The sequence below is a fragment of the Salvelinus sp. IW2-2015 genome, linkage group LG36 (assembly GCF_002910315.2).
Source record: "Salvelinus sp. IW2-2015 linkage group LG36, ASM291031v2, whole genome shotgun sequence".
NCBI classification, from domain to species: Eukaryota; Metazoa; Chordata; class Actinopteri; order Salmoniformes; family Salmonidae; genus Salvelinus; species Salvelinus sp. IW2-2015.
Window position 1 is genome coordinate 39,630,951 of NC_036875.1, and position 22,473 is coordinate 39,653,423.

Here is a 22,473-nt window from a genome sequence, read left to right on the forward strand (position 1 = left end):
AACAAAAACTATTTTTATCGTAAGTTGGCCTATTCTGTAAACAGGAATAGTTGAACTAGTAACTGAACTTTGTCACATTGCTGATTGTGTTATGGCTTACTGATTAGACCTTTATTTATTTAATGTTAATATGACACTAGACCAAATCTGGAGAGCACAAAAGATACAAAAAAGGAAAACCTTTTAAAATGCTGCCCGAATAACTAACTGTCAGTTGACTTCATTTACTCTTTCACTCTGTCCATCCCTCTGCTCAGTAAATGGTGCGAGACTAGATGTCCTCAGTGTAAATCATCTCTGTTGAACACATGTCCCTTGTGTAATTTGCTCGCCTGGGGCATTTTATTTCTTCACATTTTTTAATCTGCTGAAAGACTTTGAAAGAAACTTTAAATTCACCCTTTTCCAAAATGTCAGGCATCCAGATCTTGGCTTTCCTGGGCGGCCTGGTTGGGCTTGGTGCTACCTTCTGTGCCACGTTGTCCAACGAATGGAGGACCACCAGCAGAGCCTCCTCTGTCATCACGGCCACATGGGTCCTCCAGGGACTGTGGAATAACTGTGCTGGAAACGCCATTGGAGCCCTGCACTGCAGACCACACCACACTATCTTCAAACTGGAAGGTAGGGTGAGGAGGATCCCTCCATCCACATCACACAGAGATCATGTATGGTGACAACCAACAAGGGACCGACCTGTGGAATTATTTTATGCAGGTTGACTAAATGAAAAACATCCTAGTTCACTGAATGAAAAACTACCTGGTTCCCTAAATGAAAAACATCCTGGTTCACAGAATGAAAAACATCCTGGTTCCCTAAATGAAAAACCTCCTGGTTCCCTAAATGAAAAACATCCTGGTTCACAGAATGAAAAACATCCTGGTTCACTGAATGAAAAACTCCCTGGTTCACTAAATGAAAAACATCCTGGTTCACTAGTATTCTTTCTTTACTGTGTTTCATGCTCCTGTCTTATCAGTATGATCATACTGTGCAAAAGTTGTGAAGTACATTAAATTGAATTGACTGACAATCATATGATATGTGCATAATATGCATTTGATTTATTAATAAACTGGGCCTACAGGTGATGCGCTCTACAAAAAGAAGAAACTAAAATGAAACAGCAACATTTTGTAACGAAAGACTGTGACATTCATATATCCAATAGTCCTTGTCTATTTGACGATATTTTCTTAAATATCCTTTACTCACACGTATGTTTTAATGCCACTGATTTTGTGAAGGCAAATTGTCAGATAAAAATGCATTATCTTGTGGAAAATATTTTGGAGGGCATCAGATCATTGCATTTGGAGCATGTTGTTCTTCGTTGACAGAAAGTATTTTGACAGATGTTACAGTTTGTTATATTTGTTAAATATAGTTTACCACTAGTGGATTTGATCACATTGTGGAATTTGAAATATAATCTATAAGAACAATTCATGTTCTTACGTATTTGTGTTCCAGGTGATGACACAACATTTTGCCGTGGCCAATGTGTAATCCTCAGGAAAGACTGAGAGAACATGCGGTACACGTACTGAATCACAGTGGCTCCTGTATGAGGCACATGCCAGTGTACAGGACAAGATGTAAAAATAGAGACATAGCTCTGCCAAATGCAGTGGCCATTATAGACTTGGTTGAGAAGAACTAGTAATTGTAGTTAAAACATTGCTGAGATATATTTTTCAGCTGTGTTCAATCTCTTCTGAGGACATTGAACAGGGAATTGACACCATGATATCTCTCTGTTGTCCCAAAGTACAGAGGCTATAAAGGATACATTCCCAGTGACACAGGCAATCATCATATGCCAAGTTTCTGGATCATTACTTTGGAAACGTTGACTTAAGAAATGTAGCACCTTGTGACCCTGCCTTTTTTGGGCTGCATTCTGTGCATGTCAAGTGCACGTTGATCTCTCAAAACTCCCTCATGTGGCGGTGTTTGAAACTGTGCACATGTACAATAGTTTACCACTAGACGGGCCATTAATGTAACTGTAAAAAATAGTTAGGTAGAAAGTATTCCTTCTGTGTCCCTATGAATTTACTATAGGATCTATGACTATGTATAGCCATTTGTTTGCTTMTTTTGTTAACTAGTTCCTTCCTGTTATGTGAACTAGTTATTTCCTGTTTTGGTAACTAGTTCCTTCCTGTTATGTGAACTAGTTACTTCCTGTTATGTTAACTAGTCCTTCCTGTTATGTTAACTAGTTCCTTCCGGTTATGTTAAATAGTTCCTTCCGGTTATGTTAAACAGTTCCTTCCTGTTTATGTTAACTATGTCCTTCCTGTTATGTTAACTAGTTAATTCCTGTTATGTTACTAGCTCCTTCCTGTTTTGTTAACTAGTTCCTTCCTGTTTTGTTAACTCGTTCCTTCCCATTGTTTGTCAAATCAGATGTGATGATACTTAATTTTTAACTACCATGTCATTGAGTTGCTCCACCTCTCTGTCTCTCTCTCTCTCTCTCTCTCTCTCTCTCTCTCTCTCTCATTTCTTCTATCTCATCTCTCTCACTTGTCTCTGTCTGCTGTCTCTGTCTCTGTCCTGTCTCGTCTCTGTTCTGTCTTGTCTGTCCTGTCTGTCTGTCTGTCTGTTCTGTCTGTCTGTCGTCTGTCTGTCTGTCTGTCTGTCTGTCCTGTCTGTCTGTCTCTCTCTCTCTCTCTCTCTCTCTCTCTCTCTCTCTCTCTTCTCTCTCCCTCTCCTCCTCGCTGTCTCTTTTCTCCTTCTCTTGAAGCATCAGTCCAGGGTGCGGGTTAATGAGTGATCAGTACTATTTACTTTTAACCTCCGGTCACATTTTCTTGTTATTTAATACTAATAACTCCCCTATGAGCAGGTTGTTACTACAGAGTCGAAAGTGGCAGTATCATGTCCCCCATGCTAAATGTGATGATCCCTTTGAGATGTGCAGGCTGGTTGTGCTACGTCCTCTAAGTTATAGGCCTATAAGTTCTAAATCTTCTGAATCACGTATATTTATCTTCTTGTTATGTGAGGCATCATATATGAAGTCATCATGACACATTTTGACATATCATGACAGTGCATCCGTCACCTTTGACCTTTCTGTACAGTTAGCGCCATCAACTCTATACAGTGAGTGATGTGTGTGAAGTGAGGGGGTGGAGGAAGCTAGACACCATTGGTCAGTCATTGCAACGAGGGTTAAACCCCTCCTGATGAATAGGAAAACATTCCAGAACATATTAACCATCAATCCCACCATGGCCATTTAACCTGGGTTCCTGCTCCAGAGCCCATGCCTGAGATTGCCTTCAACAAGCTTCATTGGCCAGTGGACCGTCAGTCACATCGCTACTTTTCCGTGACCTCTGCATTTCTCACAACTTCAGTAGTAAGCGCTGGTGTACTGTACACGATGAGTGACATGGTGACAGAGATTTTGGCCTTTATTTGACCAATCTGGATCTGGTCCTGAATTCTCCCCATACCCACGGATTACTGGAAGGTGTCGTCTCTGGACGGCACAGTCATCACCACAGCTACCTACTGGTCCAACCTGTGGAAGGCATGTGTCACTGATTCAACAGGAGTCTCCAACTGCAAGGACTTTCCCTCCATGCTGGCACTGGATGGTCTGCTCAAAGTAACTTTTTTGTCATTGGGAAAGTGTGTTATAGTTGCTGTTTAGCAACATTGGCCTACTGGTCTATTTGTCCACTGTCCTACTGGCCTACTGGCCTATTGGCAGTGGTATAAAGTACTTAAGTAAAAATACTTTAGTATTACTTAAGTCGTTTTTTGGGGTATCTGTACTTTACTATTAATATTTTCTATTATTCTACTATTATTAACTTTTACTTCACTACATTCCTAAAGGAAATTATGTACTTTTTACTGTAATACATTTTCCATGACACCCTAAAGTACTCGATACATTTTAATGCTAAGCTGGACAGGAAAATTGTCTAATTCACACACTTATCAAGAGAACATCCCTGGTCATCCCTACTGCCCCTGATCTGGCAGACTCACTAAACACAAATGCTTCATTTGTAAATCATGTTTTAGAGTTGGAGTGTGCCCCTGGCTATCCGTAAATAAAATAAAAACAAGAAAATGTGACGGTCTGCTTTGTTTAATGTAAGGAATATGAAATTATTTATACTTGTATTTAAGTACATTTTAGCAAATACATTTACTTTAAATACTTAAGTATATTTAAAAATACTTTTAGACTTTTACTCAAGTAGTATTTTACTGGGTGACTCCCTTTTACTTGAGTCATTTTCTATTAAGGTATCTTTACTTTTACTCAAGTTTGAAAATTGGGTACTTTTTCCACCACTGCCTACTGGTCTACTGGTCTATTGGTCTACTGGTCTACTGGAATATTGGTCTACTGGTCTATTGGCCTACTGGTCTACTGGTCTATTGGTCTACTGGCTTACTGGTCTACTGGCCTATTGGTCTACTGGCCTACTGGTCTCCTGGCCTACTGGTCTACTGGTCTATTGGTCTACTGGCTTACTGGTCTACTGGCCTATTGGTCTGCTGGCCTACTGGTCTCCGGTCCTACTGGTCTACTGGCCTACTGGCCTATTGGTTTACTGGTCTACTGGCCTACTGGTCTACTGGTCTACTGGTCTACTGGCCTACTGGCCTATTGGTCTACTGGCCTACTGGTCTACTGGCCTATTTGTCTACTGGTCTATTGGTCTACTGTCCTACTGGTCTACTGTAATACAAAACTGCAGGAACAACCCTGGTCCTGGAGGGCCACTTCATGTTTTTGATTGAACCAACATGGAAGACCAGMGGTGTTGAATTTAGGCAATCCCTGAACTGATCAATTAGCTCAGTTGGTCAGGTGTGCTGCCTAGTTGGAACAAAATCCTGCAGTACCTGTGGCACTCCAGGAACATGGTTGCCTACCCCTGCAATACAACTTTTAAAATGTAAGAACTCCTTATAGAAGGATTAGCTGAGAACGCCAGGAAAACGATGTGCACGCTTCAATGGGGCAGAAGTCTGTGAGTTGCTGTGTTTCTGGATGGCCTGATACTGTAGCTAACAACAATAACAAGAAACTGCCATGTTGGGGAATCGTAGGTGGTTTGTTTCAGCTAGTTTCATCTTGTTCTTGTTACCATGTCTTGTTTTGAGGTGCTGTGACTGATTTCAAGTCAACACAACTATGGCTAGAATTCGCTAAGTAGATAACCAACAATTGTAACAATGTATTTAACCCTCCTGTTGTGTTCCTTCATGTTAATTAATTCTGTGTTCCCGGTCCAAAATGTCCGCCCCATTATAGCTGATTATAAATCCATAATAATATATATATTATCACCTAATGTTGTCTTAGATCTTTTTATCAACTTAGGTTCTTATGAACATTACAAGTTTTGAACTTKTATTTGCTATTTATGGCCTGTAGGCCTCATTGACCTGAGCTCATACAACTCGTTTTTGAGTTTAAAAAAAGCATAATGTATGGATTATTTTGACTATAACAAATACTCAGACGAAACATATTGTGCTATTTATCACAGACTACTTTGTGTCAAAGTTTAACAAGGACATTTGTTTTGAAGCTATTTAAAATGTTTAAATAGTGGCACAAAATAACATCTGTTGTGTTCCCGGTCAAAACAGACCGGTATGATTTTATTAGTAAAGAAAGGACATAGGCCCAAAACTACACATGAAAACGTTACCATATTACAAAATGAATGTCTGAACACATTAAAGAACAATAGTAACAATAACAGAATTATCAACAATAACAAAAACAATAAAATCTTCAAAATCTGTCAATCAACGGTGGTTACATTTTGTGTGTTCTCATGCACATGTTATACAATACGTGGTGGTTGTTGCATGTGCCTTGCAAATATATGCAATGCATTTATGGAACATAATGCTCGTTTTGAAATCTCTTGGTGCACACAGATCTCACCTCTTCCTTCTGTCTCTGGCGGCCATATATATAGCTTCTGGCCCTTGTATATCTCTCACCAATCCAGCAGAAGATGGTGTTGGAGGAAGGTGTCGGCGCATTTGAATGAGGGGTACCACCATGGCTTACCCCAGCTCTTCTAGGGATAGTCTCCTCTTGAAGAATTTCCCCTGCTTCCAGCCTGGATTCATCTCCATCCACACCACAAGCTCGTTGTAGGCCGACACATCTGGGATGTTGAAGAACACCACCATGTTCCAACGTGCCGTCATCCTCTTACAAGAGTACGTGCCAGTAACCTGCAAAAGCGCAACAATCAGTAAATAAAATAATGAGTACATACAAGTGATACTTCATGTCTTGCATAGTAACGTGAAAAATTGCATCAACGTGTTGTTTAAATTTATCACATCTAAAACATATTTACATATTCAAATGAATAGAACTGACTCCATATTGTTCACAAATTCAATGAGCATTTCACCCATCAACAACATGTCTAATTTTTATGGAGCAGATAAAACAATCTGGTAATAGAAAAAAAAGTACATGAGATAAAAAGTAACATGCCTTATCAAGGCTGTCAACTCCCCCTTTGTTCCTGTTGTAATCCAGGACAGCGTTGGGCTTCCCGTCCTCCCTGGTACTCCCTCTTTGTTCCTGTTGTAATCCAGGACAGCGTTGGCTTCCCCTCCCTGTACTCCCCCTTTGTCCTGTTGTAACCAGACACGTCTCTGGTCCACCTGGTACCCCTCTGTCCTGTTGTAATCCAGACACGTGGCTCTTGCCTACCTTACCCCCTTCCTTTAATCCCAGCGACAGCTGGCTTCCCGTCCTCCCTGTACTCCCCTTTCTGCGAATCCAGACACTTGGCTCCCTCCAGCCCTTGTACTCCCTCTTTTCCTTTGTAATCCAGGACACGTTGCTTCTGTCCTCCTGGTACTCCCTCTTTCCTTTGTAAAAATCCAGACAGGTTGCTTCATTCCTCCCTGTACTCCCCTCTTTGTCTGCTGTAACAGGAACGGTTGAGCTCTTCCTCGTCTCTGTACTCCCTCTTTGTTCTGTGTAATCCCAGACAGCTTGGGCTCTTCCTCCCTGGTACTCCTCTTTGTTCTGTTGTAATCCAGCACGTTGGGCTCTGTCTCCTGGTACTCCCTCTTGTTCCTGCTGTAATCCAGGACAGCGTTGGGCTTCCTCCGTCTCCTGGTACCCTCTTTGTCCTTTGTAATCCAGACGCGTTGGGCTTTTGTCCTCCCTGGTACTCCCTCTTTGTTCTGTTGTAACAGGACAGCTTGGCTTCTGTCCTCCCTGTACTCCCTCTTGCCCCTTTTTTCTCCTGTTGTATCTTTCCTCCTTTTCTTTCCCTTTTTTTTTCCTCTCCTTTTTTGTTCCTCTCTTGTATCCAGGACAGCGTTGGCCTCCTCCGTCCTCTGGTACCCCTCTTCTTTTGTTGTAATCCAGACAGCGTGGCTCCTTGTCTCCTGGTACTCCTCTTTGTCTGTAATCCAGGACAGCGTTGGGCTCTCCTCCCTGGTACTCCCTCTTTGTTCCTGTTGTAATCAGACACGGTTGGGCTCCGCCTCCCTGGTATCCTCTTTGTTCTGTGTAATCAGGACAGCGTTGGGCTCCTGTCTCCTGTACTCCTCTTTGTCTCGTTGTAATCCAGACACGTTGGGCTTCCGTCCTCTGGTCTCCTCTTTGTTCTGTTGTATCCAGGAACGTTGGGCTTCCGCCTCCCTGACTCCTCTTTTTCTGTTGTAATCAGGACAGCGTTGGGCTCCCTCCTCCCTGGTATCCCTTTGTTCTGTTTGTAATCGCAGGAAACGTTGGCTTCTGTCTCCCTGGTACCCTCTTTCCTGTTGTAATCACACGACAGTTGGCTATCCGTCTCCCTGATCCTCTTCCTGTTGTAATCCAGACAGCGTTGGGCTCCCGCCTCCTGGTACTCCCTCTTTGTTCCTTTGTAATCCAGGGACAGCGTTGGGCTCTGTCCTCCCTGTATCCTTCCTGTTGTAATCCAGGACGCGTTGGGCTCCCGTCCTCTGTATCTCTTTTGTTCCTGTTGTAATCCGGACAGCGTTGGGCTTCCTCTCCTGGTACCCTCTTGCCTTGTTTAATCAGGACAGCGTTGGGCTTCCGTCTCTGGTACTCCCTCTTTGTCCTGTTGTAATCCAGGAACGTGCTTCCTGTCCTCCCTGATCCCTCTTTTTCCGTTGTAATCCAGGACACGTGGGCTTCCCGTCCTCTGTATCCCTCTTTGTTCTGTTGTAATCCAGGACACGTTTGCTTCCCGCCTCCTGGTACTCTCCTTTTCCTGTTGTAATCCAGACAGCGTTGGCTTCCTCCGTCCTCCTTTACTCCTCTGTTCCTTCCCTGTAATCCAGGACAGCGTTGGCCGTCCTCCCTGGTATCCCTCTTTGTTCTGTTGTAATCCAGCAGCGTTGGGCTTCCCGTCCTCCTGGTACTCCTCTTTGTTCCTGTTGTAATCCAGGACAGCGTTGGTCTTCCCGTCCTCCCTGGTACTCCTCTTTCTTTGTGAATCCAGGACAGCGTTGGCTTCTTCCTCCCTGGTACCCCTCTTTGTTCTGTTGTAATCCAGGACAGCGTTGGGCTTCTGTCCTCCCTGGTACTCCCTCTTGTTCCTGCTGAACCAGGACAGCGTTGGGCTTCCGTCCTCCCTGGTCATCCCCTTTTTCTGTTGTAATCCAGGACAGCGTTGGGCTTCCGTCTCTCTGGTATCCCTCTTTGTTCCTGTTGAATCCAGGACAGCGTTTGGGCTTCCGTCCTCCCTGGTATCCCTCTTTGTTCGTTGTAATCCAGGACAGCGTGGGCTTCCCGTCCTCCCTGTACCCCCTTTTTCTGTACGACAGCGTTGGCTTCCTGTCTCCTGGTATCCCTCTTGTTCCTGTTAATCCAGGACAGCGTTGGGCTTCCCTCTCCCTGGGTACTCCCCTTGTTTCCTTGTAATCCAGGACAGCGGTGGGCTCCTCCTCCCTGGTACTCCCTCTTTCCTGGTGTAATCCAGGACAGCGTTGGCTTCCCTGTCCTCCCTGTACCCTCTTTGTTCCTGTTGTAATCCAGGACAGCGTTGGCTTCCTGTCCTCCCTGGTACTCCCTCTTTGTTCCTGTTGTAATCCAGGACAGCTTGGCTCCTGTCCTCCCTTACTCCCTCTTTTTCCTGTTGTAATCCAACACGTTGCTTCCCCTCCCTGTACTCCTCTTTGTCCTGTTGTAATCCAGACAGCGTTGGGCTTCCTCCTCCCTGGTACTCCCTCTTTGTTCCTGTGTAATCCAGGACAGCGTTGGGCTCCCGTCCTCCCTGGAACTCCCTCTTTGTTCCTGTTAATCCAGGACAGCGTTGGCTTCTCCGTCCCCCTGGTACTCCCTCTTTGTTCCTGTTGTAATCCAGGACAGCGTTGGGCTTCCCGTCCTCCCTTACTCCCTCTTTGTTCCTGTTGTAATCCAGGACAGCGTTGGGCTTCCTGTCCCTCCCTGTACCCCTCTTTCCTTTGTAATCCAGGACAGCGTTGGCTTCCCGTCTCCCTGGTACTCCCTCTTTGTCTCCTTGTAATCCAGGACAGCGTTGGCTTCCCGCCTCCCTGGTACTCCCTCTTGTCCTGTTGTAATCCAGGACAGCGTTGGGCTTCCCGTCCTCCCTGTACTCCCTCTTTTCCTGTGTAATCCAGGACAGCGTGGGCTTCTTGCCTCCCTCGTACTCACAGCGGCATCCCTTGTGCAGATTGTCATCAGGAGCACATTCTTCTTTTCTTTGGGCATAGACACGAGAGTGTATCGGTGAATGCAAAGAGGAAAAACGATCCCTGTCCTTGGTAGTGAGTAAGGCAGGAGGCCACTCACGCTTGTTCCTTCTGACCGTCCCCACTATGATATTTTATTTTTGGAGCAGCTCCTGACCAAGAGCATATGAGGTGATGAAATTGTCACGTTATGTTGTTCCCCTGGAGACCTGCAGTCATTTCCAGGACCACCCGCTTCCCCTGGTTCCCTTCGGGAACACTGTCAGTAGGTTTCCTGGTGTAAACCTGCATGTTCCAGGCATAACGTGTCCTGGCATCACATGCTTCCCATATCTTTATTCCATATTTAGATGGTTTGCTTGGCATGTACTGTTAGAATGGGCAGCCTCCACTAAAAGCGACCAGACGTTCATCCACTTTGATGTCTGGACTTGGGTTATAGATGAGTGGCAAGTGCTCCACCAACTTGTGCCAAACCTCTCTGATTGCTGCCAGCTTGTCTTGTTGACGGCGGCCTGGTCTTGTTTCACGGTTGTCGAAGAAAACCCCCCGTGACAACACGTGAAATGTCTGGAGTGACACAGTGGCACGAAAAAATGCCCGACCAGACTCTGGATCCCATAAACTGGTGGCAGATTTGTTTCTGGATCTGTACACACCAGTCAAAATCAAGAGACCCACGTATGCTTGGACGTCTGATCGGTCTACCTCCTTCCAGTTGACTTTGTAAACACGTCCCCCCTCCAAGTTGGTCATGTTTATCATTATAGTTTTGATTGACTCTGTCAGCACAGAGCACAGTTCGAAGCAGGATGTTATGTCATCAACCCGGGATATGGCGTATCTCATTGCCCTGGGGACATCCTGATAACATTTTCAGCCGACAGCCGACCTCTCCTCTCAGATGGGGATGAAGACCAGGACAAATTCCCATTCTTTGACCGGAATGTAACAACAACCTCAGCAGGGCCCTCTTCCTCATCACCGGATTGTTCCACATCGGTTGTCTCTTGGTCTGAATCATATTCTGTGTTGTCTTCAACTTCTGATACTTCCTCCTCTAAATGCATCTTCACTGTCAGTTTCCTGGCCTCTCTCCTCACCAGTGTCATGATCAAAGATATGATAAAGAGCCTCACATACAGTATATCGTTTGGTSATTGTGCTGCCACAGAATGAATTGTGAGCAAGGCCTCAGAAAAGCTTTATATACCAGAGCTGCGAGAAAAGTTCTATATATTATTGAAACAATGTTGCGATTGTTTGTGAGAATGCCAACAGGTGTGGTTCCCATGGGTGAAAGATTCCCGTGGGGGTTGCCATGGAAGCCAAGAAGGGGAGTCAGGTGTGTGTGTGTGTGTGTGCTCAAACACACATGCATGTGGGGGTCTGGGAGAGGAAGTGTGTCCATCTGATGAATGGGCATGTGCCTGAACTCAATTTGATATACTAATTGTAGTCTCACCCATTCATTTCTAATGACCTGTCATTTTTGACCGGGAACACCGCATGTGTACAAAAGTTAAATAAAACACACACAATTTTATGAAAATCATCAAAACGTATTTTGTGTGTTCAGATGCCTTGTGTGGACAAAGCCATGGAACCTTATGACAATCAGATTAAATGAACTACATTTTTCAGAGAGAAACCTTGTAAATTGGTCCCATTCGATCAGAACACAAGAGGAGGGTTAAGAGACAACAAGTGCTCTGTCACGGATCCCTCCGGGACTTTAATTACACACGCCTGTCTCCCGAATCATTGATACCAGCTTGACAGAATAATGGACCCTTAAGGGAGACAGCGGGAATGGTCCGTCCGACGTGACAACTACTAGTCCGTCCGACGCCGCCACAACTTCGGCAGCAGCAACTGGCCCGTCCAACGACAACACAACTTCGGCAGCTGCATCAGGTCCTGATCGACCCGCATCTCCTCCGATTACATCTCCTATGATCGTCATCGAGGCCGGTGTCGTTGCGCTGCTAGTACTGTCACGGATCCCACAGGAACTTTCATTACGCACGCCTGTCTCCCGAATCGTTGAAACCAGCGTGACATGCTCATTGTGCAAATGTACTTATGCTTTCAATAAACATTGGAGACTAAATATAGCTTACACGCTGTCAACATTCTAAGCCAACCCGATTCAGTTTTGCCCTGACCAAACAGCAAATTATTGTGATTCTAACGCCCTCATTGTGTAACTATATACTTTTTGTTCCATTAGATCAAGAGATTACATCTCAATGCATTCAGTAGGCATGGACTAGCTGTAAAAACGTGTTACATGGACTGTATTAGATTTCATAGACGTTAACAAAAGTGCAGAGTCGGCAGACTAGCAGTGTTTCATCGTCGGTCTCAGATGAGGGTCAGTGGATCCGCCACCTCACTGTAACTGCGCCACAGTTTCAATTTCTCATTACTTGGAAAGATAAAGTGCTCAGAGCTTGACAGTGCTAATAGATTTGTGGGGAAGTCACAATGCAAGTGTTCTCCCAGGGACAACTCATCTACCTTCAGAGATGTCAATGTTTAGCCTAACATCATTAGATTTACTGGGAGCTTGGGGCTGATTTTCCATGGTTGGCTAGTTTCTGGGGTTAACCACCAAGCTAATATGTGCCTGTAAATCACGTCTCAAAGGCAGCTCCAATGCCAAGACTGTGAGAACCTTAGCATATCTCTTCACTTAGAAATGGTTACTGGTTGTGCCAACAAATTATTGTTTACTCATACTGAACCAATTAGTTGCTTGCACAGTTAGCCAAGTAAATTAAGGTATTGTGATCCTGTATGGTGTGTGAGTAGAACGAGATGTGGAGGGCATTGGGGAAAATGGCTGGGGGACATTTAGCTAATGCTTAGAACCATAGACTGTGCTGACTATAGGTCTACATAAAATAAAGAAGCATTGCCTAAATGCAGCGCCGGTCCTGGCCATTCTGCCACCCTAGGCAAGATCAAAAATTGCCGCCTCTACTAGAATATTCCAGTAAGCAAAATTACTTTGAAAAGACGTCTAAAATACTTATTTTTCCAGACTTTGAAAATACACATTTTCCGGYCGTTGAAATCAYGTTCATTTTCGGGTTCTGAATGAAAGTTGAAAATACATTTTATAGACATGTATGTTTGGGCCAAATCAAGGCTGGTCCAGACCGGACAAAATCTGAACCAAACACAGACGTCTGCACAAAAAAGACGGACAGTTTGGACAGGACCAAAAGAAAACATATAAAAGACGCAGCGTCTGTCCATGCTTACTGGGTGAGCCTACATGTCGGCTCAAGGGGATTTTAGAAAGGCCCATCCATGTGGTTAGGCTCATCCATGTGGAGGCCATCCATGTGGTAGACCCATCCATGTGGTAGACCATCCATGTGGTAGGCCCATCCATGTGGTAGACCCATCCATGTGTAGGCCCATCCATGTGGTAGGCCCATCCATGTTGGTAGACCCATCCATGTGGTAGGCCCATCCATGTGGTAGCCCATCATGTGGTAGGCCCATCCATATGGTAGGCCCATCGTTTGTAAAACAGTTTGTTGCATTGGCTTTATTAGCCCTAATTCCTGTGCTATTGAAGCTCTGAATATCAGCTACCCAACTTAAATCAGGAGGAGTTATCCTGAACCCATTTGCAATGCGTTTACACAGTTGGAAATGCAGACGTATTGTAGCCTGATTGTCCATTCCATATTGTKAATTTTACTTTGACCTGTCCTGTTATTAGGATATGTTTGTTTTAACATATGAGTACATTTTTTATTTGATTGGGCACCATTTAGATCAGGCTATTTGATCGGAGAAACCTGCATGATGTAAAAAGTTTCTGTCTCATTACATTGTCACACATTTTATCTCCAGCCTGTAGGCTACAGAAAAGGCCATATACTCTTTCTACCATATGCTATATCTGCTACAGTACATGATTTATGTTAGATAATTTTTTTGACGGAATGTTGGTGGAGCGCGGCAGCGATGCATCTCTTCAACAGCACCCTGGAGTGGCGCTGCAGCGATGCAGCGATGCAGCGATGCAGCGATGCATCTCTTCAACAGCACCCTGGAGAGGCGCTGCAGCGATGCGTCTCTTCAACAGCACCCTGGAGAGGCGCTGGGAATGGACAAGATAAATATTTGCATCCCTGCCTTCAACAAGGAGGGCACTGCTTATCACAGGGCGGAATCAGCGCTCACTTAAAAAGCTCATATGCCACTGGTTGAGAGAGAAATTGTAATTGTTTTGGGCAGAATTATGTGAGGTTTAATGTGTTGTTGCAGGTGCTTCTTAGTCAGTTTAGATCAGAAAATGCTGCCCTCGTCAATCTGCCGCCATAGGCGGATGCCTAGCTGCCTAATGAGCGGGCCGGCCCTGCCTAAAGGTGTGTACCATATATCTCACGTGGTATGTGCTCTTTCTTCCAGGTTATATTCAGGCCTGCAGGGGTCTGATGATCGCTGCTGTCTGCCTGGGCTTCTTTGGTGCCGTCTTTGCCCTGGTCGGAATGAAGTGCACCAAGATTGGGGGATCAGACCAAAGCAAAGCCAGAATGGCTTGCTTCGCCGGGGTCAATTTCATACTCAGCGGTAACTTGTCAAGTCACAGCCGTTGATGTACAATAATGGCGTAGTATGCAGAACTGAACGTTATTTTCCTCTCTGCAGGTCTCTGCTCGTTGTCCGCATGCTCCCTGTACGCACACAGAATAACATCTGAGTTTTTTGACCCCATGTATGTTGCTCAGAAGTGAGTAACCCATTTGACGTATAGGACCAGACATACATTGGAGTGACTCACATGATCCTGGATGAAGTAATGTTGCTGTTCATTAACCAGTCTCCTGTTTTCCAGGTATGAACTGGGAGTTGCCTTGTTCATTGGTTGGGCAGGATCTATCTTGTGTGTTCTGGGAGGGGGGATATTCTGCTTCTCTGTAGTAGATAGTTCCACTAGAAGGTGAGTCAAACATRAATGATGATGTGCATACATGTAATTGACATTTGGTAAATTTACTTCACTAAGTCTCTCTCTCTTTGTCTTTCACTCTTTCTCTCTCTCTGTATTTCTCTCTCATAGCTCCAGTCGCACAGGCTATGCCTACGGAGGACCTGCCTCCACCTCCCATGTCTCTTCCCACCCTAAAGGGCATGCACAGCCCATGAGCCAGCGGCCTCCACCCAAATACAACAGCTCCTCCAGAGCACAGCACTTTGATAAGAATGCCTATGTATAAGGGATGATAGGGAAAATGCAGAACTTGAACAGAGGAAGACTCATCGCCACTCCAGATAAAAGGGGAGAAAGAATGTGCTACGTGACTGGCTGGCCCATTGTGTCACAAATCACGATTGCCCAGAGAGAAATTACTGGATATTGGAGTGGATCATGCTGTCCACCTATTTATAAAGGAATTAATTTCCATTCAGAGTCGAATGGAAATCATAACCTTTTGTTAGTTCACAAGAGATTAGCTGATATTTTTGGGCTGAAATTCTCGTGACAGAAGTTAAAGGAGCAATCTGCAGTTGCTCCATCCATGTATGGACTTATAAATGAATTATACGTATCCGTTGAGTCTTGAAGAAAATAACTTCTGAGTGCCTCATGTGCTTAGTTCTGCTGTCGTACCCAGGCTCAAAACATGGTCAAAACTATAATGTTGTTATAATTAAAGATCAGTSCTTGCATCCATAGCTCTGTCTATGAATTTGGGAGTGGTTACATTTCTCCAGCCCCATCCCTTAGCTTTTTTATGCAAGAAATTAAATATATTATTAATTTGAAAAATKCAACATGTATACACATTAAAATAGAGCATCAACATGAACCACTTTGTATACACTTGAATAGAATTTGTTTTTGACATTAAAGTGTATGTGAGTTGCTATATGGTCTTCTCTTGAACGTCTCTTTAATGTTAAGACACTCATTAAAATGCTGTTAATCTATAATGACAAAACATTCAAACGATTTCTGGACACATCATGTTTCTGACCTACCATAACCTTTAACTACAGTACAGTATGTTTTACAATCCAAAGATCTTTGAGGTCACCTTTGGTAAAAGTACTATCCATTTACAGTACCTGTTATATATTTTGATAACACATTATTTACAGTCCTATTACAGTCTTTAAAAAATAATTAAATAATCAACTGGTACCTATTTCAGAGAATCATTGTGTTTTTTATTTAACCTATTACAAAATCATGTGTTTTTTATTTAACCTATTACAAAATCATGTGTTTTTTATTTAACCTACAACAAAATCATGTTTTATTTTTTTTTATGAATCCTCTCCCCGTAAAAAGAAAAGGTAACAATAATAATAATCATTATTATTATTATTATTATTATTATTATAATGTGGTCCTTATTATGTGGTCCTTATTATGTGGTCATTGTGTGTTTGATTCCCATGGAGGACTAGTATGAAAAAAGTATAAAAATGTATTCACCGTAACTCGCTTTGGATATGAGTGTCTGCTAAATGACAAAAWYWWWTWATTATGTCACTCARACAATTTAYTACATTTCTTACACTAAATATAGACATTCTATAATAATAGTTGTTTCAGAATGTTATATAATTTAATAAACTGATTAAAACAGWCACSACTCAAAGCTGTCAGTGTTGTTTGKGCCATGCTCCTTACAGTTTACAGTAAACAGATTCCACCATGGTTTCAACACAGAGCCCATATCAACACTCTCCTCTATACACATCATGTCATCCAGTCCAGAGAGACCTGATATCACAACAAGCATTGACATCCTGCAGCAGTGTCCTGAGTCTCGATCCATTCAAAACAAGCTCTACTGGACAGTGCGGTGGTTGCACACTATGGTGCGTGGGTGATCTGTTGGTTCACCCACACGCGCGCAATTGATACCAGCTCAGCTGCAACCGCCCGAGCTGTATGTGAAGCCGCGACGAAGAGGAGCCCACTTGCTATTTTACTTTCCATTGAACATACTTCTTTCTGTATGAAATATTATAGTTTATAGCATTTTTAGGTACCTGAGATAAATAGAAACGTATTTGGACTTGTTAACAAAGTTAGCAGCGGTAGTTGTTAGATCCTTTCTCGCATGTTGAACGAGTGGGTACTGAAATCGATGGCGCCAACAAAACTTACTTTTTGGGATATAAAGAAGGATTTTATCTAACAAACGACATGCAGCTGTTGAGCTGTGACCCTTGGATTGCAAATCATAGAAGATTTTAAAAAATGAGAGTGAATATTTAATCTTGCACTTTGTGATTTTACGAAAGCCTGTGCTTGTTGAAAAATATTTTGATGTGGGACGCTGCTCAATACAATCGCAATGGGCAAGCTTTCGCTGTAAAGCCTATGTAACTCGGTACAATGCAAGTTAGAGTTAACAAGAATTTAAGCTTTTAACCGATATAAGCACTACAATGTATATACCTAGATGTTTAATATCCATAATGTTTATAATTATTTATTTGAATTGTGCGCCCTCCAATTTCACCGGAAGTTGTCGACAGGTGTCCCGCTGGCGGGACGCCTATCGCAGAGTTAAAGAAAGATTTTCTGTTCAAAATATCCAAATGACATCAGTTTAACCGGTTTTAAGGAAATAGAAAATGACCCAAAATGTTTCTGATAAGATAACAGTGTGGCTTGGATGCATATTTTATGTGGTTGAAATACTATCAGCTTTTATGATGCTGATAAAGATAACACCTCTACAGACGGTCCCTATCTGCAACATAAACATTTGGTGTATCATTTTACTGCAAGAAATGCTTAATTCAGCAGGAGTTAATATTAAGGCTATTTGAGAGGTTATAGACCTACAMTCAGATTCCAGATTTCAGRTTCRATTCAACCCATCTGAACAGTAGGCTACAGTTCCCTTGAAGTGTCATAGGCCTATTTGATGTRCCAGRCCTGTGACTGTTGAATTTGTATAGCGCCTCACACTTCACAATCATCACACAGTATTCACTGCTATCATCCTCTTTTACCACTTCAATAAATCTTTCCTAAACACTGTTTTCCTGGCCATTCCTTCTCTTCATTTTCAACTCTCCATTTCACAGCTTTTCTCTTATTGAATTAAACTTAAACATTGTCCTAACTTTTTCTGGCCATTCGCAAAAGCATTTGGTGACTGGCGTGGAAGCTATTTTCCGTGCATTGATTAATTGTTCAGCAGTCTTATGGCTTGGGGGTGGAAGCCCTACCTACATGTACAAATTACTTGTAACCCAGCAGACTTACTCGGTACCGGTACCCCCTGTATATAGCCTCGTTATTGTAATTTTATTGTGTTCGTTTTTATTAGTTTTTATTTAGTTTATTTGGTAAATATTTTCTTAACTCTTCTTGAACTGCACTTTTGGTTAAGGGCTTATAAGTAAGCATTTCACAGTAAGGTCTACACTTGTTGTATTCGGCGCATGTGACAAATAAAGTTTGATTTAATTTGATTTGAGTATAAAWATAACGGAGAAAAATACRTCAGTGTAGCCTATAGATATAAATTGCACAATAATTACACATTTATGGATTTTTTTACGCATTGTTTTCTATTTATTCAACCCAACCGCTACCCACCCTCCCTTCATCCACACAATATTTCATGACCCTAAACCTGCCCACCTGCGGGTTATGTCAACCCATGCATCACTATCGCACACCCATCCGTTCTCATCTGGAACCATCACACACACCTCTTCAGCAGCTCCTATAGGAGGAGTGGGTTAGCAGACCCATCCTTTCTCATCTTGAACCATGAGTAAAAGGCTGATCTAGGTTTTTGGATTCTTGATGTCAACACTGGGATTACTGGAGGATCCCTCAGATAGTTGGCRAGGGAGGCTCCTGCATTATCAAGGTGGCCTGGCACTTGTCCAACCTGTGGAAGGACTGCTTCACTGACTTGACAGCTTTCAACAACTGCAGATGCTTCCCTGTGCTGTGGTCTGTCAAATGTTAGAACACTGTTCAAACATCTGACTTCAGGGTTTCMTCTATAGATTACAATGTAGGAGCTCTGCATATTGATTCCCATCCTGTTTCATTCTCTCATACTTAAACATCACTTTGAATTATTGTCAATGAAAGCAGTTTCTAGCTTTATTCCAATGAATAAATCTTGAAATGTTACTTTGTATTGATCTATAAAATGTTGACTTCTTCTTCTACTACTTCTTCTAGCTTTGCCATGGCAGTGAGAGGTTTGCTCATGTGTGGGATAACCGTGGGGGTTTGCAGTGCAATATTTCGCTTTGTTTGGATGGAATGCACAGATATTCGAAGGAGGGGGAAAAAATAAAAAATAAGCCGGATAGCTGGAAACACGGATAGCTGGATCCGTGTTTCACTTTGTCAGTGGTAAGTACTGCCCATGGCATGTTGGGCTCTACAAATGACAGAAATGTTTTTCCATCAACATTTCCTGGTATGATTGAAACCTCTTCTCAGACATGGCTGCATACTGCTTATATATCAACAGAGCGGCCAGAAAAATCTTCACTCACTCTTTAGAGCAGGGTCCCCCAACGGGCTGCCCGCGGGACGAATTAGAGCAGGGTCCCCCAACGGGCTGCCCACGGGACGAATTAGAGCAGGGTCCTCCAACTGGCTGCCCGCGGGACGAATTTGTCTCACAGGTGGATTTATTTGTCTCCCCAAGTAAAAAAAAAAAAGATTTTACAGTTTTCATTGTTGGACATAAAAGGCTGTAAAAACACCAGCTCCAAGTGATTACAATTTTGGGAATCTGTTCCCAAGTATTTTCACGCATAATAGAAAGACACATGATCGTATTACTGTACAAATGTAAGCCATGTTTGAAATGATTATTTTGGAAAAATATTATATCTCCTTGGGCTTCTTTCCTGTCCATCTCCTCAAGAAAATCTAGTTGATGATCCCTGCTTTAGAGTCAGGAATATTACAGTAAGATTAATATTTCAAAGGTCTACATTATGCTGATTGAGATTAAAAGTACAACTTAATTAGGGCTTTGCGTCCCGCTAGCGGTACAACTTCGGTTGAAACTGGAGGGCGCGCAATTCAAGTAAATAATCATAAAAATGATGGCTATTAAACATGTTAGGTACATACAGTGTCTTATATCGGTTGAAGCTTAAATTCTTGTTAATTTAACTTGCACCGTCCGATTTACAGTAGCCATTACAGCGAAAGCGATGCCATGCGATTGTTTTGAGGACGGCGCCCCACATCAAAATATTTTTACAATGCACAGGTTTTCATAAATTCACAAATAGCGATGAAATATTCACTTACTTTTTGAAAATCTTCCTCTGATTTGTCATCCAAAGGGTCCCAGCTAAAACATGTAGTGTCGTTTTGTTAGATAAAATCCTTCTTTATATTCTCTATATCGTCTTGTCTTTCATCGCGCACCCAAACACGAATTTCCAAGAGTGTGTCCTTACAAACTCATATTTCTTACTGTTTTGAAAATTACAAGCCTGAAACCTTGAGCATAGATTGCGGACACCTAGTGGAAGCCATATGAATTGGGTCCTGGGAGCTAGAATTATATATGCCCCTATACTTTCCATTGTAAGAGCATGGGCTCTCAAAAGAAATCTGGTTTGTTTTTCTTTGGATTTTTCCCTACCATATCTATTGGGTTATAGTCTCATACATTATTTTAACATTTCTACAAACTTCAAAGTGTTTTTCTTTCCAATGTTTACTGATTTTTTTGCTTTCTACTCTATACTAAGGTATGATTTAGAAACTCCCAATTTTTCTTGGATTATTGGGAGGTTTTGAATAGTTTAAGAACCGTTTTTTGGTTTCAGGTAAAACCCTTTTGGGTTCCATGTAGAACCTCTGTGGGAAAATGGTTTTACCTGCAACCAAAAAGGGTTCTTCAATGGTTCTCCTATGGGGACAGCTGAAAAACCATTTTAGGTTTCTAGATACACTTAGAAAAAAAGGTGCTATCAGAATGACAACCATTCATTATATCTCTGAACAGTAAGATCACATTGTTCCTGCATGCCATCATTATTGCCTTTATCCAATAATGGCAATGACAACGATGTGGAGAAAAAGGAAAAATTTGATGACCACCAAACAAGTGCTAAGTGGCCCTAAAAAAATGTAAGTCCAGGCACTCCTGTGGGTTTGCAAGTTAAAAGGACTACTTCACAGGGAGAGCCATTTGAACATACATTCTTTTTTATCAAAATGTGTTTTTTGCAGAAATGCCTTCTGGAACATGTGAACTTAATAAAGAACTTGTATGCCATCAGTAAATACGAATACAATTGTTAAATTACAAGCCTAGTTAGTTTAGCCACAGAAAAAGCGAGCAACCTTCCCGCTAGCAATGATGGTCTGAGACAATGAGTGGGCTGGACATGCCGAGAGATGAGTTTGGATTGGTCTGCCATATAGCACGCTTCTGTCTATTTGACCTGGTCAGTATGTGGGTAAACCCTGCATTTTTTTTATAGATGTATCGCGTAGTAGAACTGCATAAGTGTTGCTCTCCACTTTCTGGAGGACCGAGTTTTGAAATCAGAGGAATTAGAGTATGATAGCTAAGGAGATGGAGAAAACAGCTGTCTCAAACTAAGGGCAATCGTGGCATCTTTGACAGGGAGAAGCTTCAATCCATGATGTATACAGGTAAGATAGACTCGCTAGCTACATTTTCAGATATTACACATTTCTAATTTTGACAGAAAGTCATTTTCATTTCAAAATAAAGTGCACTGTTAGCTAGCTAGCTAACGTTAGCTGGCTGGCTCGCTAGATAACAGTATGTGTATGATCTTATTATTCAAATCTCAGAGTCATTTGCTTTGCTAGTTATAGCCTAATGTTAGTTAATTAACATTGAACCTGGTTGGTTAGCTACCTGCAGATTCATGCAGGTTAGTAACATCATGAGTTGGGATTATGGTTCATTAATTACCGAGCTAGCTAGCTACACGTCTTAACAAGTGCAACGCAAGTAACCATTTTAATAGAATGTGACTAAAAACCGTTGATAGACGTAGCTGGTAAATTTGCTCTGGCTATCTACTCCGATTTCAGAGCACTCTCGTCTGAGTGTGCCAGAACGCAGAATAACTGACAAATTTACGAACACTCAACACCCATTGAATATGGCTGGTGTCAGTAAACGTTGACAAAAAACATAAATTGTTGCCAGCAGCACAGTTGCAGTCACCAACGCTCTGGCTAATAGTCTAACCAGCCAGGGTGAGTAAAATGGTCAGTGAGCTGTTCTCTCATTTGTGTCTGAAAATAGCTAGCAAGCCAGCCAACGTTAGCCAGTTAGCTTGGGTGCTTGACTGCTGTTGTTAGTACAGAACACTCGGATCAACCCTTAAAGAGATGGGTGGGGCTAAAGCTTAACTTCTTTGGGGTAGGAGGCAGTATTTTCACGTCCGGATGAAAAGCGTGCCCAGAGTAAACTGCCTGCTACTCACTTCCGGGTTGGAGCGAGTGGTCGCATTTCGCACTTCGCTCCGCAGGTAGTAAAACTTTTCATTACATTTCATTATAGTACAACGGTTTGATTTTTCTGATCTTAGCAAATTCTTCTTAGCTAGCTACATAGCCATCTTTGTATCAAAGATAATTGTGTAGTTTAGCGTAATTATCGTAATTATCGTAATTCGTCGTCCTAACGTAGTCAACACTGCTATCTGGCCAGCAGCTAGCCAGCTAGCCAGCTAGCCAACGTCCACCGTCTACCGAATAGCAGCACTGTAGAAACTATTACA

The 22,473-nt window shown here is 42.6% G+C and overlaps 1 protein-coding gene across 1 annotated transcript; it reads left to right on the forward strand.

Moving 5' to 3' along the window:
* Positions 1-276: 276 nt before the first annotated feature.
* Positions 277-16,305, forward strand: LOC111959390 (claudin-10-like). Its single transcript, XM_023980894.2, has 5 exons — positions 277-624; positions 14,143-14,304; positions 14,383-14,464; positions 14,570-14,674; positions 14,795-16,305. The coding sequence occupies exons 1-5, from the start codon at positions 411-413 to the stop codon at positions 14,949-14,951; spliced, it is 720 nt and encodes a 239-aa protein (XP_023836662.1). The 5' UTR covers positions 277-410; the 3' UTR covers positions 14,952-16,305.
* Positions 16,306-22,473: the final 6,168 nt, after the last annotated feature.

Bases quoted from the DNA above. Each gene is read 5' to 3' on its own strand.
- LOC111959390 (XM_023980894.2), top strand. From the start codon at position 411: ATGTCAGGCATCCAGATCTTGGCTTTCCTGGGCGGCCTGGTTGGGCTT. The intron at 625-14,142 runs GTAGGGTGAGGA...TCTTTCTTCCAG, and splicing joins CACTATCTTCAAACTGGAAG to GTTATATTCAGGCCTGCAGG. The intron at 14,675-14,794 runs GTGAGTCAAACA...TCTCTCTCATAG, and splicing joins GTAGATAGTTCCACTAGAAG to CTCCAGTCGCACAGGCTATG.